Here is a 17,859-nt window from a genome sequence, read left to right on the forward strand (position 1 = left end):
CATTAGATCAAAAGATATATGATGCAGCTAGAGCTTGACAGGAAAAACTATTACACCTTTTGAGAATTATGCCATGTAATAAATTAGGTTTTTGAATAAAAATATATGTATGCATAAAAACATGCAAATAAAAAGTTTCTAAAGAATTCTTAAAAAAAAGTATAGAAAACACAAAATATGATTATCTTCAGAGAGATCTACTTATTTAGTATTTTATCACACAGAGAAGAAAATAAGAATCAATTAGAACTAATTTAAACAACTATTTATTGTAACAAAAACTTGGCTCATTTTAACGCCGTTTGTTAAACTTGGATGAAATACTTTTTGCAGCACTTTGGTGTTTAGTTTTAATGTAGGCTTCTTTTTTGCTTTTTTCTCTCTCTTTTTTTTCTATCAAGATCTTTTTAAGTCTCTTCTTTAATTCTTCCTCTTCATCATCAAGTTCATGAATTCTCTTTTTCTTTAATTGCTCTTCTTTTGCCTTTTCTTCATCTAACTTTCTCTGCTTTTCTTCAATCTGCTTCCTCAATAATATTTCAGCTTGTCTCCGAGCTTCAGCAATCTCTTCCTCTTGTTTTCGCATTGCAATTCGTTTTAATAACTCTGCAACTAAAATAGTTGCTTCTTCTTTACGTTGCTTTTTCATACTTTCAGTCAAGTCTGCAATTTTTTTCTCTCTTTCCATTTTTCGTTTAATCACTAACCTCTTTTCCTCTCTCTTCTTTTTACGCTTCTCTTCCCGCATTAATCTCCTTTGTTCTTTTAACTTTAATGCATCTTGCACTTCAGCAAGTTCTAGAAGTTCTCTTCGCCGCCGTTCTAAATTTTCAATTTCTTGCTTTCTTGACCTCTCTTCATGTTCTTTTAGTCGCTTCTCTTCCTCCTCAGCATCAGAACGTATCAACCTTTCACGACGCCTATCTCTTCTTTTAATATTTTTTTCACTTAAATGGTGAGTTTTATCAAAATCCACCTAAACAATTATAAGCATAATTGTAATAAAACAGAAACACGAAAGAATTAATAATGCATTAGTATATATATTTTTTGCCTTTAACAATATTAGGAATTCATGTATAATAAACACTTATAAATTATACTTCACAGAACTTAATAACTTTGGAACATATTAAGATATGTTGAATAGTATGTCAATTTTAAAACTATTTTAATTTTGATTTAGAAAATTATTTACTTTTTGTTATCAATAATAAAAATATTTAAAAATGCAAATCTATAACATTACAACAAGGTTCATAAATATAAATTAATTGTTATGTTATAAAATCTTGTTTCATTGTAAAAGCCTAAACAAAGTTAAAACTTTTGTGATATTTCTGCAAAAGAGATTTTAAAGAATACCTCAATTGGAGCTGTGGCACCTTTTTCTTCTTCAATTAAATATAATAATTTCTTATTTTTAAATGCTCGCATAGCTTTTGAAAAACCAGCATAGTCCATGTACTGTATATAACAGTCAAAATAAATACTTGATCCTTTAGAAAAAGTTTTAAATACTGGTTGCACTGCTACTGCAGGCACAATAGAGTTCTCTTTATTTCCTTTTTTTGATTCTTCAAGCATTTGTATTCTATCTCTATAAATATCATTACTTGGTATATCAACAGCACGAACTTCACCAAATGTTGAAAATACATCTTTTAAAACTACTTCAGAAGGTTTAGTGTCTGATTCATTTTCAACAAACCGTTTTGTGGGTAGATGGTTTATATAAATGGTATCAGGACGCTCACCAGGTTTATTTTCATTTGTACTTTCGGACTCCCTAAAAAACTTGTTCCAGTCATTTTTCTTTGGGAATGGAATTTTTTTTCTAGCAGCTCGAACACGAAGAGGCTCAGCAAAATTGCTCAGTTTTATAACTTTACCATCTAGTTTAATAAGAAATTTTGTTAAAGTTGTTTTCGAATCTGCTTCAGCATCAAATGTTAAAAGCTCTAATGTTGATTTTTCCACTTTGAGATGAGTAAACTGATCAGGTGCAACCATTGCCTTTAACCGCTCCATGATTTCCCAATTAGACACAGTCACACCTATAAAAAAACAACCATTTTAAATTAGTAACTTTAGTAATATTTCTAGCTAGAATAATCTATTATAACACCTGATGATTAAAAAGTGAGACAAAATTTAAATCAATTTATGTATGCTATTCATAATCATGCAATTGAAATAAATTAGTATATTTATAGGAAATTTAATACTCTATTAAAATTATATTATAGTTTTAAAATATTAATTAAAATGGCTCCGTATAAAACAAGTTTGCAAGAAGACCTAAGAAAACGCATTTACAAATTTAGAAAATCGCATCTGGAAAAGCCAAAAATCTTCACTTTCTAGAAAAAAGGAGCATCGAAAGTGACCATATATCGTGCTCTAGAACGTGTAGACAATAATTTAGGCTATCAACAAAATAAAGGAAGTGGTCCAAAGGCAAAAAAAATGGACAAAAAGCACATAGACCAATTGAAAAAGGCATTTAATCATCATCACAGTGTTTCACAACATCAAGTAGCTCAAAGATTTGATTGTTATCAATCATTTATATCTAAAACTCTTAAAAACAAGAATATTAGATATTACAAGAAGAAAAAGATTCCACATCGAAGCGAAAGCCAACTAGCTCAAATCAAACCTTTGTGTTGGCATATATATCACAATTTTAGGAATTTTGATTTTGTCTTGGATGACGAATCATATTTCACATATGCAAATACAACATTGGCTGGCAATGATGGCTTTTATTCTAGCAACATGTCACCTACAACTAGCGACGTCAAATTCAAAGGAAAGAAGAAGTACCAGGATAGGTGCTAGTCTCTTTGATTATATCACCCAAAGGGACTTCAAAACCAATTTTTTTTGAAAGTGGCCAGGCAAACAACAAACAAGCATACATTGGATGTCTCAGCAAGCAAATTATACCCTTCATTGATGAACATTATAAAAATGAAGAGTACTTGTTCTGGCCAGATTTAGCTAGCTCGCACTATGCAAAGGAAGTGGTTTCTTTTCTCGATGCCAATAACATCAAATACCTGCCAAAGGTAAAAAATCTACCCAATGTACCAGAAGCTCAACCAATTAAGGACTTTTGGGGTCAGTTGAAACGCTTAGTCTACGAGGATAATTGGCAAGCAATAAGCATTCCTCAACTCAAACGGAGTATCGTGAATTGTCTTAACAAAATGGATCCCTGAAGTGGCAAAACGTTATGCCTCAATGACTTCAATTCGTCTAGTTTGAATTGCTTTTAATGATGTTATTGAAAACCAATAAATATATATTTTTAAATACCATATAATTGTTTATAAATTTATTTTAAATTAAATTTGATAGCTGTCTAACTATGGCTATAACAACAATTTTAGAGTTGTCTCATTTTTTAGTCATCAAGTGTTATACAATACATACATACATACATACATACATACATACATACATACATACATACATACATACATACATACATACATACATACATACATACATACATACATACATACATACATACATACATACATACATACATTCTGTTTATGTTTAGGTTAAAAGATAGGATTCTAAATGCTAGATATACTGTGATGTAAAAGTTGTGAACAGCTGATTTGGCTAACAGAACATGCCAAGCTATGAATATCATAAAGATATTAGAAAACCAAGATATTCTAATTACAAATAATGGAAAAAGGAGAACATATTTAAATTTGAATTAGTTTAACATTAATCAATAATTACACAAAAAAACTGAAGGTCTGGCAAAAGAAAATAAAATCCACAATATAGAAAAGTAAATCATTAGTAGTTTTACATTTTTGAAGCAGAAGCTTAGAAGAGGAGAATACTAAAGATTATTTTACATTATGCACATACATTTTTTTTTTTTTTAAATAAAAAGACATTTTTGACTATTGCCTTTGATAGTATCTAATAATTCATAAAATGATGGGTTTCCAGGCATACACTCTACCAAAGTAACTTTTAATTTAAGAACTAAATAGTAGTCCAATTAATTATAACTTTACATTATATCATTATATCATTTATATTATGTAAGACTTATTAACGAGGTAAACAAACTTTTAAAAAATCTGGTAGAGAAAATTTTTTATGCATAAAAAGAGAAATTGTTAGTAACTATATTACATTTCAAAAAAAATAATTCTGGCACACTAGTTTGCCAACTAAAATAAAAATGCATTTCTAAAAGAATGGGAAATAAACAAGAATATTTGGCAGGACAATTTATGAATAGAAATTTTTTTTTTAAACTATTTGATGGGAATAGATAATGTAGGATTATAAAAAAAAGGGAATGGGGAGTAATTGAAGTGACAACTTTGGAAAACATATTAAAATTGGGTGGTCATAGAACAATTAGTCTTTTGTATATTGTAAAGAAAAATTGTAAATTAAGAGAATTTAGGCTAAGCTATTACTTAAACAATAATAATCATATCATTTTTAAAACTTCAGAATCCTTAAATAACAAAGTATTAGTGATAATTTTTAAATTACATTTTCCCCCTCATTATAGGGTAGTTATAGTAAGTTGTATTGCATAACAAACCAACAAAAAGATTATTTTTTTTTAGTTGAAGTTTTTTGCAAAACAAATTTTGGGAAAATGTCTCTTATTATTAGAATAATTCAGTATAGCAAAAAATATTTGCACATTCAATCTATTTAGTGATGATTAAAAATACATTAATTAAAATCATAATTTGCCTAAAAGATAATATGAAACAATACTTTAAATTTGTTTTAATGAAAACGTTTATTTTAAATAAGGAGACAGCTTTGAGAATTTGATTGCCTTTAACAAACACTCAGGAAATTAAATAGAACCAGCGAAAAAAATCATAATTGATCTATGCCCATTACATTCAAGAACATGCAGCTGGTTTTATTTTACAGTAAAATAACATACTTAAATTAAGCATATAATATATGATGAGACTTTTTTGCTCGCTATGAAAGAAATATGGTAAAAAATAACAACATTTGAAAGTGACTAATCATTAAAATAAAATAAAATAACACATGTTGGAGCCTTTTTACAACTTTTACCTGGAATTTTGAGTGTTGGCATAGTAACAACTATGACCAGCCTTGAAATAGGCTTTAAATACAAATTTCTTAATGAATGTAATTCTGTACATTCTGATAAATCTGCTGCAGAAACAACAGTAACAGCACCGCTAGTGATCGAAGCCATTCCTCATGGAAATACGGACGTGCATGGAATCAATAACACTTTTAATTAACTGAAAGGGTAACTGATCAACATCTGGCTCATCTTAATGTTTAAAAATAAAAATTCTGGTTGTGCTATATGAATAAATAAATTAACATATAAATACGATATTTAAGGATGGATGTAATTCAGAAAGTTTTTTACAAAATGAAATTTAATAAATGTTTAAGCATCAATTTTTCTGATGCCAATTAAAAAGATATATTTCTGGCCGCTTCTAACTGAACTCTGGCCATCGGCCAGATTTAGGCATAATTTTTTTACAAATTATGTGCTTTAACCAGAAAAAATTTAAACTGAAGAAAGAAACATATTATATAAATATATGGTATGTTTTTTTTTTTTTGTTTGTTTTTTTTTGAAGTCTTAAGTTCCTCCTGTTTTTCTTCTTTTTTTTTTAGCTTAACGTTTTAATTCTCTTTTTTTAATTCTTTTTGTTATCCAGTGCTTCTTGAAATCTAATTAAAAAATACTTTTGTTTCAATGCAGTTTTGGTTTTTTTGATGATTTGAGTGGGATAAGTTCAAAGATCAAAATCTGGATCTTCTAGAAAGAAGTGATTTTTAAAAAAAAAAAAAAAACGAAAACTTTGATAGGGTCTTGAACCTGTAATCTGTATTTCGTTCAAGGCACCATTTTAAGTATTAATATTACCTATAACTATATTTTTCATTGGGGATGGATTAGAAATAACATATGTATGATCAAATTTTAATATCAAAGAATGCTTTGTTACAAAAGGATATTGAAATAGAAATGTTTTGATTGATTCGACTGATGAATATTGCATTCTGCTCTCAATTCAAAATTGATAGATTCGTAAGTTGAAGAAAGATTCATAAATGTATCTGCTGAGTAATACGCCGGTCGCAACAAACGATAAAAACACAATTTTTGTTATAGTTTAACCCATAATTAGTTTAAGTATTAAAAAAAGGAAACGGCTTTAAGTTTTTTTAACTATTTTATTTTAGTTTAAAGTACGATGGTAAAGCCCCATTCATTTCTTTTTGACATTTTGCGCCAGACAAATTTTTATAGTGCGATGATGGCGCAGGCGTAATGCTTAGCAAGTTTACAAAATTCAAATCGATGCAAGTTTACAAAATCCAACCAAAGCTTCCTACACCCACTGAAAACTTCCTTTACTTACATGTATATGTTAATATATGCTAATCTACGCTAATAATATATGCTAATTAAGGAGTTTACCCGTCCGCTTTCGCAATATTATGGAAATAGTGAGTGAAATAAAGTAAAACGCCAAACAATATTACGAATTCGTCAATAATTGCACTGGTTAAACACAATTTATTTCATATAGTTTTTTTCTTTTATTAAAAGATAAATATACATTAAAGTGGCTTAAAATAAAGACAAATTGCTGAAAAATCTAATAAAAGCATGGCAACGGTACAAACGATATAAAAAAATATAAAAAAAGTGAAAGTATGCAAAATAAAGCATGTCCAGGCCGTCTACCAAAAACAACAATTAGAGAAGATAAGGTTTTGGTACGAGAAGTAAAGCGAGAATCCTGTATTTTTTACCAGAGGTAATAAAGAGAAACTAAGCGTGAATGTTTCTGAACGAACTATACAACGTAGACTTCGTTTTGTAGGGTTTTATGGATCCCGTGTCACAAAAAGACCTTTCATTTCAAGAAAAAATAACTAAAACGTCTTGCTTTTGGAAAAAAATTACCTTTCAAAGCCACTAGATTTTTGGAAATCAATTTATAGTCTGATGAAAGTAAATTCGAACTAAAGAATTCCAAAAAACAAATGTATCAAATGTATGGAGAAAAAAAAACAAAAAAACCCAAGGCCAAAAAAATTATAAAAGCAACTATCAAACACGGAGGTGGAAAAGTACTTGTTTGAGGCTGTTTCATTTATAATGAAGTTGGTAACTTAGTTCAAAATGAAGAAAAAGGTAAGAGGAGCTGGATATGTAATCATTTTACGAAACAATCTTATGCTCTCCATTTCTTTTTAGCTTTGGAGGCAGTATTTACAAAACCTAATTGATAGTAATCCTCGTCGCTTACTAACAGTAGCTGATGCCCAAGGACTTCGTACTAAATATTACTTAACTATAAAACAAAAAACTTGGCTAATACTAATAAAACTATGACAAATAAAAATTTTAAAGGTATGAATACTTTTCACGCTTCCTAAAATTTCAATTTTTAAAAAATTTTCATTTTTTTTAGAAACATAATTTTGCAAATATTTTAGTTAATATTAATAATAGTTGTTATAAGAATTTTTTTTAGTGTCTATTAAAATTATTTAAATCAATTTGATTTTTGTTTTGTATACAAACATATTTTATAATAGTCTATGAATAAATTTGTCGCGTACAGTAGTTTTTTTCTTTTATTAAAAGATAATTCCAACTACTCGTGACATAGTTAATGGAATAATTTTCTTAAAAAACCAGTATGACGAAAAAACGCTAAAGCAGACTTTATCTTGCGTCAAGTGAATACTATTAACGTCATTGCTTTTAACATGCAGTATAAAACTTGTTTAAAGAAGATGAAAGTACTTTCATTTGTTTTACAACCGTACTTAATTCAAAATTGACGAGAAATACTCTATTAGATTTCCCAGCGTGTCCAAGGTTTTTAAATAGTGCAAGTATCACTTAATATTTGACGTGTTAACTACCGGAGAATTTACTGAATGCTATCGGCCGATAGCATTCAGTAAATTCTCCGGTAGTTAACACGTCAAGTATTAAGTGATACTTGCACTATTTAAAATGCTTATTTCTTCAATAAGAGGAAATTTCTATCAACCTTTATCCAGATTTATGAAAAACTAATGTTTTACTACTCAGGTTTTTGTAAAGCCTAAATAGCAAACAAAGAATTAAAGTTATAAATGATCATTCCGTAGTCTGTGGAGAGTTGTTCATTGCTCAATATTAATATATTTTGCGCAGCTATTAAATTTGAAAACCGACACAGTTCTTATTGAGAAAATAGAAGAAAAACTGTTGAAATGTTTTTAAGCGTAAATGTTTAAATTTTTAGTAGGAAAAATGGGATCAAGCACAACACGCAAATACATTTTCCTTATGTCAGATCGATAAAAACATGGGCTAAACAAGAATGTTGGATTTAAGATTCCCAGTCATATTGACAGTTTAACAGTTAACAATCATATTGAATGTTTTTAAACAAAAGAACAGGTATTTCAGATCTAGTTGCAGAGGCAAGCATTTTTAATGAAAACCGGAGATGTGCATTTAGGAAAATTACAAAATGGAAAATTTGATTTCTGTTTTTGGTTTTTCTACTGTGGTAGGTTTGATAAACTATAAGGTAAGTATGGGTATTAAGGCCCGACGGGTAATAAGGCCCACTAATCCAAAGTTAGGGAAAAAATAAATTGTGAAACTTTTTTTCGACATCAAAATATTAGAGTTATCTGGTTTTATCACTGGCAGCAAAAAAAAATCAGCATTTCTTTACCGCGCATTCGACAAAGGTGGGCCTTAATACCCATACTTACCTTAGTTTTATTTGAACCCCACCTACTTTATAGAAGAAAGGGATGTTGGTAATGGGATGGGTAAGATGTGGTAAGTAGCGATGTTTTTGTTAAAGGTATTGGCTGCAAAATTACACCCTCTCCAAACTTAAAGTCGTTTTGTTGCTAAGAAAGAGCTGTAAAGTTTAACAAAAAAAAATCAAAATTTAAAATGAATTAATTCATTTTCAATCGTTTTTTTCACCTCATGTTTTGAAAATTGTTGTTGTAAAACTGAACAATGTAAAAAATTATTGCAAATGGATTTTTAAAATTTCCACACCACATTTCATACCAATTTATATATTCATCTATATTATTCTTTTACATTAGTTAAATGTATACAATAATGCAGCACCAGCAAAATGTTGGTGGCATACACTTAACCTCCAAGGTTAAAAAATAACAGCCAGGACCAATACCTAGGTCTAGCATTCAAGGCCAACACTAAAAAATTAACAGCCAGCGCTCTCATGATCGAGACCAATGTTATCAACCTAAGGCCACATCTACTTAACAGAGGGAAGGGGTGGTGGTGGTGGTAGGATGGGTAAGATGTGGTAAATAACGATTTATTTGTTAAAAGCATTTACTACAAACTTATACCCTCTCCAAACTTAAAATCGTTTGCAAAAATTGATCTGAATGATATAAATGATATAGCAAGTATAACGTTAATTCTGAAAACCTGCTTGAGTCTTACTGATTGGAAATAAAATAGGAGAGGGTAAAATGGTGGGTATTATTAGAGTTTTTACAAACAGTTTAATGTTATGTATCTTCTGTAAAGAATGAAGGTCTTTATTGTTTTGTTTGTTAAAGAACTGAACCGGGCATTTTTATCGGTAAACTCTCTAAATAATATTTGTTAATACGTAGAATTTAAAAGATTGTTAGTTGAAAAAAAGTACTGAAAATAGTGGTGGACATTTAACAATTCAAAGTTTTAAAATTCAGGAAAATCTTTTTCTAAATATAAAAAAGTTTTTTATAAATTTATAATAACTTATAAATTATATATATATATAGTGATAATTTATAAATACAAAATATGTTAAGAAAATTTCACGAATCTCTTCCTTTTTTTATAAAAACAATGTTAATCCAATATTTGTTATGCATCGCTTTAGATACAAATTTTGGTTTTTTGAAATAATAAACATAACAATTTTTAAATATTGATAATAATATTTTTAATATTATTACTGATCGATTTTTTTTTTAAAATTCCCCATCTTTAACCTTAGCGTAAGTGAGCAAAAGCTGCCTACCTTTGTATTTATATCAACTTTATAAATTATATTAACTTATTCTCCAACCTAGTGTTATTTACTAATTTTTCTCACATTTTTTTACTTTCTCAATCTTACGGATTAAATTTGTAAATTAAACAAATTCATCCTTTTAATCCTTGTTCGCGGGTTGTTTATAGGATGACATCTATTACCCTTTTGAAGTATTCGAACTTTATTTATGATTGGTGTATTAAGCTATAAAAACATTTATTTGAAAAGGTTTTTTTAAGTATGAGTGACGTGTTCGTATCTTCAACTTCAAATCATTAAAGCTATAAGCTTATAAATAATGAATCAAAATTACTTCTTTTTTTTTCAGCCTTGTTTTCGTGCTGCTAAAAAATTCCTCTTTTGTTTTGATTTGTTAATTTGTTTTTTTTGTTTTTTTGTTTGTTTAATATTCTCGTTCATTCTTGCATTTTCATCTTCAGTTTTCATTTCTTTATTTTTGTTTTTGATAATAATGAACCGCAACTATTCTTTATTTCTTTTTATAAAAATATTTTCGGTTAACAACTCAAAAGAAATTTCGTGTTCAGAAGGAATAAACTGATGATCTTGTAAAACAAATTTTAAAAGCGATTCTTAATCAACATTTTCATCCAACTGTAAATCTCCGCGAGCGAAGGTTTGTTCAAGAAAATTCTATCAACTTTTATTATTTTTTTAACATATTTTATCAGCGTGTTGTTATTATTATTACTAGTTTACTATGTTTTTTTAATAAGCAATACTTTGATAACAGTCCAAGTACTATCAAATGGGGATTTTATGATGATAAACAGATCTAATTAGCACTATATTTAGTATTTTCGGAATAAAATAAATTTTACTTAAGAGAAAATTTAGATTTTTGTTAAATTGATATTTTTACAAAAAGCTTAAAAAGGTTTATATTCATGCAGATGCTTTGACTTGTTAATTATATTTTTTGCTTCACTAACAATTAGTTTATGAAATATTTATAACAGCCATTTACAAACAATGAATAGCTTAAACTTGTGATTATTGATATTACAAGCATTACACCACAAACGAAAGGAGAAAACGACAAGTACGCTATTCATCAATAAATTTTATATGACTTTCATTCACGAACGGTGGAAGGAAGTTATCTTTCATTTATGATTTTGTGATCAAAACATCGACCGGTGGCGAAGCGTTCTGCATCCTGGATGCAAAAAAGATGGCTGACAGAGATGAAAAACTTTATCTGGCTCGTTTAGCTGAACAAGCTGAACGCTATGAAGGTTAGTAGTTACTAAATTTATAAGAACAAAACAATGTATGTATGTATGTATGTATGTATGTATGTATGTATGTATGTATGTATGTATGTATGTATGTATGTATGTATGTATGTATGTATGTATGTATGTATGTATGTATGTATGTATGTATGTATGTATGTATGTATGTATGTATGTATGTATGTTTGTATGTATGTATGTATGTATGTATTTATGTATTTATGTATTTATGTATGTATGTATGTAATGTAATGTAATGTAATGTACGTATGTATGTATGTATGCCATAAAAAAATACATTACTTGAGGTGTGTAAAGAGATCATTATCTAAAAAAAACAGTAAAACATTTTGATTTACACATTCATTTGATATACAGTTTGTGTAATATATTTTATGTATTCAAAATAATTTTACTTAATTATTACTAAATCATTATCTTTTAACCTTTGTGAGGCAAGTTTTTAAAAAGCTGTTTAAATTCAGAAGTGAAAAGCAGATTGAGAACTTGAAGGTCAACATAATTGTTACTGCTAATAGGCAGTCTCTCAGTGCACAAGAATGTGAAACTGCTTATTACATTAAATGGTTCCTCTTTCCAACTTTTTTAGACACAACAGTTTTTTCTAAAGGTTTTATTTTAGCCTTCTCTATATTGTAACATGAGAGAAACTTTGGGAAAAAATGATTTAATTGATTGGGTTGGTTTATATTGGACATGAGGGTTTGCAAAATGGTTTGATATGCTCTGGTATTTCTGCTTGTACTTTCTGATTTACTAAAACTATGTCATGACCACACTCCATGTAGTTGTGGCTCCTTATCTGAAAAAATGGTTTGATTTCTTAAGAGTGTTTCTTATTCATTACAGTAAAGTGAAAATAACAAATAGTATTTCAATTATTTTTTTTTAACATAACTCCAAATGTGATATATCAGGGCATTCCTAAAAACTAACAATTTGAAAATGATATCAGCTAACCTGCCAAGGGGTTCCACTTGATAAAAAAAACATTTGTGTGGTAAAATAGATTTAGCTGAATTCACCTCTACTTTAACTTCCTTATCATAGAATGCAAACCCAACCAGAACTTTGGAAAAGTACCAGGGATAGTTACCAAATGCCTAGGTGGAAATCTTCTCAACAACTATTAAGGGACCAGTACTTAATGATAATACTTAATGACAGAACTCATGAAGAGATAGCTGTTAGGTTACAGTTATTAACAGTTCTTGATAATGTGTTGGAACATACGTAAAAAATATGCAGTGCTGCCTATCATCAGTACTGTGAGCATTATGCAAAATGCAATTTATCCAAAAACAAATTTAAGATATCGTATTAGAAATCAACTAGTTATTTGCTTAATCTGATTGGTTAGACAAAAGTGTAACTTAACATACCTAGATCAGATATTCCAAGATTTTATAGTTTTAGTATGACCCTTGTTTTGTTCTCTGATGCAGCTTGAATTTGTCCTAGAACAACTCTTGCCATCCAACCAGCTTGATGATGGTCTTGAAAATGGAAGCGTAAACCATGTAGAGGGATAGCTCACAAGAATATAATGGTTCTAGAAGTTTGTAATAATATCTTTGTTGGAGCTTCTCATGTTGAATCTTGTCAAAGTTAATCATGTTGTTTTTCAAGGGATTGACTATTGAAGCAGTTGCTTTACTATGTGCCACAATAGAGAAAGCAGATTGATTGATTTGAGACTAGTATTTACAGAACTGACCAAAAATCTCCATATTGGAGATTTTGAGGCAGCATTTAGACTGAAACACAATCAATCTCTTCATTGTCTTCTTAATTTCTTGTGTAATAGAAGTTGTTCCATTTACTTTCCAGACTGACAGCTTTACAAGGTCATGTTTGGAAACCAATTCTGGGAGACAGTCAACTAAACCACTTCTATGAGCAGTAAAGTCTTCAAAAAATTTCCTATCTCAGTATAAGGCTAGCAGGCCTGTTGAATTAAATGATGCTTTGATTTTGCCAGATGTTTATGGCACTTCAACAAAGGAGATCCCCTACATCTTTTCCTAGCTGACTTGTAGATGTAGTAGTTGAAATATTAGGTAGTGTGAATAAAAATGAGCAATTGCTTTTGCTATGTGTTTTTGGAGCAATTACTTTACGTAAAGGGGAGGTTTTGTTGAAATATGTGTGTTATTCCAAGTTAGTAATAGTATCTCAGCAGTCATAGTAATACCATCCTTAAAACTCATTTATTTCCATGGAAGCAACACCCACCACAGTTCTCCTTGAGAAAGGAGTTTTGAAGTTCAAAAAATCTCTGCCATTCTTCCATCTAGCTTAATTCAAGCAGAGGTACATGTGGTTTTGCTAAATTCCATCACTGAAAAGTATGAAATAACACAAATAAGCACAATCTTTTATCAGTGGGTATCGGAAAAATTGATTTGAGGACATGATAAGAGTTATGATGTAATTGTCCATAATATAATAAAATATTATGGGTAATTACATCATAGCTCTTATATTAATTTTATAAAGTAAGGTTAATATGTTTTTTGTTACTGTTTTTGTTTTTTTTAATTAGTGTAATTTTATATATATACACACAGAGAGATGTTTGTGTGCATGTGTGTGTGTTTGTGTGTACGTGTGTGTATGTGTGTGTAACAGAAATTATAATTTATTTTTGCGAAATTCTAGAAATGGTTCAATATATGAAAAGTATTGTTCAAATGGGAAAAGGGCTCACACAAGAGGAGCGCAATTTACTTTCAGTTGCCTATAAAAATGTCATTGGTATGAGAAGAGTGTCATGGCGTGTTATATCCAACATTCAGAGTAAAGAAAATGATGTAGCTTCTCAGGTAGCAGAAAGTTATCAAGCAGAAATAGAAAAAGAATTAAAAGATATATGCAGTGACATTCTTGACCTACTTGATACATATCTGATTAACTATACAAAGTCAAATGAAGATGATAATAATTGTGATGCTCTAGTTTTTTATTATAAAATGTAAGCTACTATTTATATATTTTTCATTGATTGTTATATATGTGCATGTGTGTGAGTGTGTGTATACACATACCTGCATATGTGTACATTTAAAATATTTTGGGAATTTTTTATGTTTATTACTTGTTTAGGAAAGGTGATTATTTGAGATACATGGCAGAGTTTACTAAGAGCAGTGATCATAAAGAGTATGCTGAAAATTCTTTGATTGCCTATAAGCTTGCCTCAGATGCTGCTGTTAATCAGTTAGAAGCAACTCATCCAATACGTTTAGGCTTAGCCCTTAACTTCTCTGTCTTTTACTATGAAATTTTGAATTTGCCTGATCGGGCTTGTAACATAGCAAAGAAAGCCTTTGAGGACGCTGTGGAGAATTTAGATAAGCTAACAGGGGATAATTATAAAGACAGCACTTTAATTATGCAACTGTTGAGAGATAATTTGACTTTGTGGACAACTGAGCCTAAAGATCAATCACAAGGTTTTTATTTTTAATTTTTTAATATTAATTTCCAGAAAATTTGAAAAATGAGTTTTGTCTTAAAAAAATTGTTTCATGAATGTGAATTTTTTCTTTTTGGGAATAGTCTTTTGTTCACTACTACTATTATGTTGTTGTTGTTGTTGTTATTGTTGTTGTTGTTGTTGTTTTATGCTTTAAATAGAGTTTCTAAATTGAACAATTTATTTAAAAAAAGTTTTAATTTAAACTAAAGTAATTAACATGCCGCAAATTATTATTTTTGCTATTGAACTAAATAGTTATGTATAATATATAACGATTTTTAGTTGAAATGAACTTTCCGTAAAATTTTTTTTTTAAAAAAAAGTTGAAATGAGAGGTTAACAAGACTGGTCAAAAATATTTTATTTCTGTTGTTTGAAAATGCATTAATTTATTATTATTACTCGTTTTTTATTATTAAAATACAGTACTATCATTTTTATTGTTACAATATCTTTCATCATATTGTTAAGTATTTATTCACTTACAATATTTAATTTTAGTGGAAAATAATGGTTATAATGAATTGCAAGACGTTGAAGATCAAGACTCATAGTTTTTTATATTTTATTTGCGTATGTTCATTAACTTTAAGCGTTACTTTGAATATGTCTATAATATTTATAAAAGAAAATTTAGTAAAAATATTTATATTTACTCTCTACTTCTAATATTTTGTCGTATATCAATGAAATGAATTCTTATCGGTTCATTGTCAGCTATGTTATACAGCTTGTTTATATTTTTAGTCTTTTCTGCAGTATAAATATTTAATAATTTATTGGTGTGCATATTTAATATATATTAGATTGTATTATTGCAATTTACATTGTTTCTCATCTTTGTAATTTGCTGTTTGAAAAGTATTTTAGTAACCGTCTTTTGATTTGGTCTGAATTGCTCAAGAATAATCTTACTTTAAAAGGATGAGAAATATTTGTAAATGCTACAAATTTACTGTAAATAGTTTTTATAAAAATCTTCCTTTTATGAGATTAAATAACTTAATGTTCGCTTTCGGTGTTGAAAATCCACAGAATCAGCATTATTTAAATATTTGAAATGAGAAATTTTTTTTTTATATTTAAATATTCCTGATAAATGATAAGACCCTTACGAAGATTTTGTTTCACTTATATAGGGAGCTTCAATATAAGAGTTTTCTTACGTTTTGCATTTTACTTTTTTGTATTTTACTCATTCGTTTTCATTTTACTCATTCCTTTAAAAAGATATCGCAGTAGAGATAGGCTCGAGATAATAACGCTCGAGAGCTATTCGTCGGAAAAACAAGGATTTTAGAGGTCAAAAATTTTCAAATTGGGAGTGAAATACTACTTAAGTGCGAATAATGGAGGAATATCCAGCTCATGCAAATGTATATTCTTAATCAAAGTTTTTATTTCTTGTCCCAAAAAAAGGTTGGTGCTTTGTGTTAATTTAGGAAGAAGAGGTCAGACATAAATTTTTACAAAAAACGGACAACTAGACTTCTTAGAGCAAAGACTTACGTGGGGTTTTTTTAAAATGCACCTTGGAATTTAAGTTTTATCAAATGCATTTTTTTAGGAAGCATTCTTTTTTTAAAAAAAAAATCTTATCTAAATGCTTTGTATTTCTTTATCACTTGCTCAATTGGACAAATGATGATCTGCAAATTTCTGAAGTTATTGACAAATTACATCTTTTAGCACTACAGGTGGTTTTGGTTTTTAAAAAAACACTTCGACCTAGTGTGTACGTTAATTCATCGTTTTTACCGAAAGAGAGATGAGGACAAGTAAAAGATCATCTATTTAAAGCCATGGATATTAAAACTTAAACTGAAGAATCAGCAGACAAGATTTCAAGTAGAACTTTGTCAGTTGCTCCTTCAAAGTCATCATCAACTTATTTTTGTATAAATGTCACCAGTTTTTTGTAGACCTATTAAAGTCAACCCTTTTTTTTATTTTATTAGGTTTTTAGGAAAGTCTTGTCGGTTTTAGTTGGTAAACTTTAATATTGAATAACTTTTGAAATACTGACTCAAACCAGTCAAAATATGAACCATTTGAATCAGCACACTTTTGCCAACAAGAAATAAATTGATGCATTTCGTCAGCAAAAAAACTTGGCGCTCGGGTTTTGATAAAGTAGACGAAGGCCGTTTTTGCCTGGTCATGATTGGAGAAGGTTCTACCAGTGAGAAAGTTATTGAAATAATTGAAAAGGTGGTAGTTGGTTGGCGAAAGGCCTGGGGAGTATGGTGGGTGGGGCATAATTTTGAAGCTCAACTCATTTAACTTTCGAACTGTGATTTGTGAATTGTGTCGTTGAGCGTTATCATGTAAAGGGTGTGTTTTTTAGAGGTATAGAACTTTAAGTTGGCATTACTGTTCAAGATGGCAACCGATTTAACAGGTGACAAGTGATTTATTCTCAGTTTGGTTTGGCAATTCATCATGAATAGACTCACGCCTGAACAACGCTTGCAAATAGCTCAATTTTATTTCGAAAATAATGGTTCTGTGCGAAATACGTATCACGCTCTACGTCCATTTTATCCTCGACAAAATCATCCATCAGAGCAGTTAATTCGATTAACCATGGAACGTTTTCGCACCACGTTTACTATTATTGATAACTCGCATCCCCAGAGACGCCGTACGGTGCGTACAGAAGAAGCTATTGCTACTGTAGAGCGTAGCATTGCGGAAAACCCGAATGAGTCTATCCGCCATCGAGCACAGGAATTGGATCTGTGTCCATCCACTGTATGGAAGATTTTGCGGAAGGATCTTGGTATGCGTGCTTACAAAATCCAACTCGTGCAAGAATTGAAGCCAAACGATCATCAAGCAAGGCGTAGATTCGTCGAATGGGCCCAAAACGAGATTGCCGTTGTTCCCGATTTTCATAAGCGAATTTTCTTTAGCGATGAAGCGCACTTCTGGTTGAATGGTTACGTCAACAAACAAAACTGCCGCATTTGGAGTGAAGATAATC

General features: G+C 29.5%; 2 protein-coding genes across 3 annotated transcripts; one reads left to right on the plus strand and one right to left on the minus strand.

Moving 5' to 3' along the window:
- Positions 1-243: 243 nt before the first annotated feature.
- LOC145183970 (A-kinase anchor protein 17A-like) lies at positions 244-5,342 on the minus strand. Its single transcript, XM_080059494.2, has 3 exons — positions 5,098-5,342; positions 1,366-2,057; positions 244-976 (listed from the first exon to the last, which is right to left on the minus strand). Exons 1-3 carry the CDS (start codon positions 5,243-5,245, stop codon positions 293-295), a joined length of 1,524 nt encoding a protein of 507 aa, XP_079915620.2. The 5' UTR covers positions 5,246-5,342; the 3' UTR covers positions 244-292.
- Positions 5,343-10,614: 5,272 nt separating this feature from the next.
- On the plus strand, positions 10,615-15,883 carry LOC145184118 (14-3-3 protein epsilon-like). 2 transcript variants are annotated; one of them, XM_090093781.1, is made up of 5 exons: positions 10,615-10,749; positions 11,143-11,371; positions 14,054-14,366; positions 14,498-14,847; positions 15,375-15,883. In XM_090093781.1, the coding sequence occupies exons 2-5, from the start codon at positions 11,308-11,310 to the stop codon at positions 15,425-15,427; spliced, it is 780 nt and encodes a 259-aa protein (XP_089949907.1). In that variant the 5' UTR covers positions 10,615-10,749; positions 11,143-11,307; the 3' UTR covers positions 15,428-15,883. The 2 variants fall into 2 exon arrangements, with proteins under 2 accessions (XP_089949907.1, XP_089949906.1); XM_090093780.1 differs by lacking the exon at positions 10,615-10,749 and having other exon boundaries at positions 11,076-11,371.
- The last annotated feature ends 1,976 nt before the right edge of the window (positions 15,884-17,859 follow it).

Source organism: Hydra viridissima, unplaced genomic scaffold (assembly GCF_058129835.1).
Source record: "Hydra viridissima isolate aposymbiotic clone 2 unplaced genomic scaffold, HvirCarnegie_v1 scaffold_7, whole genome shotgun sequence".
Classification (NCBI taxonomy): domain Eukaryota; kingdom Metazoa; phylum Cnidaria; class Hydrozoa; order Anthoathecata; family Hydridae; genus Hydra; species Hydra viridissima.

Coding starts and splice junctions, on each gene's coding strand:
- LOC145184118 (XM_090093781.1), top strand. CDS start 11,308: ATGGCTGACAGAGATGAAAAACTTTATCTGGCTCGTTTAGCTGAACAA. Junction 11,372..14,053: donor ACAAGCTGAACGCTATGAAG/GTTAGTAGTTAC, acceptor GCGAAATTCTAG/AAATGGTTCAATATATGAAA. Junction 14,367..14,497: donor CTAGTTTTTTATTATAAAAT/GTAAGCTACTAT, acceptor TTACTTGTTTAG/GAAAGGTGATTATTTGAGAT.
- LOC145183970 (XM_080059494.2), bottom strand. CDS start 5,245: ATGGCTTCGATCACTAGCGGTGCTGTTACTGTTGTTTCTGCAGCAGAT. Junction 2,058..5,097: donor GCCAACACTCAAAATTCCAG/GTAAAAGTTGTA, acceptor GTTTTTTTATAG/GTGTGACTGTGTCTAATTGG. Junction 977..1,365: donor GTGCCACAGCTCCAATTGAG/GTATTCTTTAAA, acceptor ATAATTGTTTAG/GTGGATTTTGATAAAACTCA.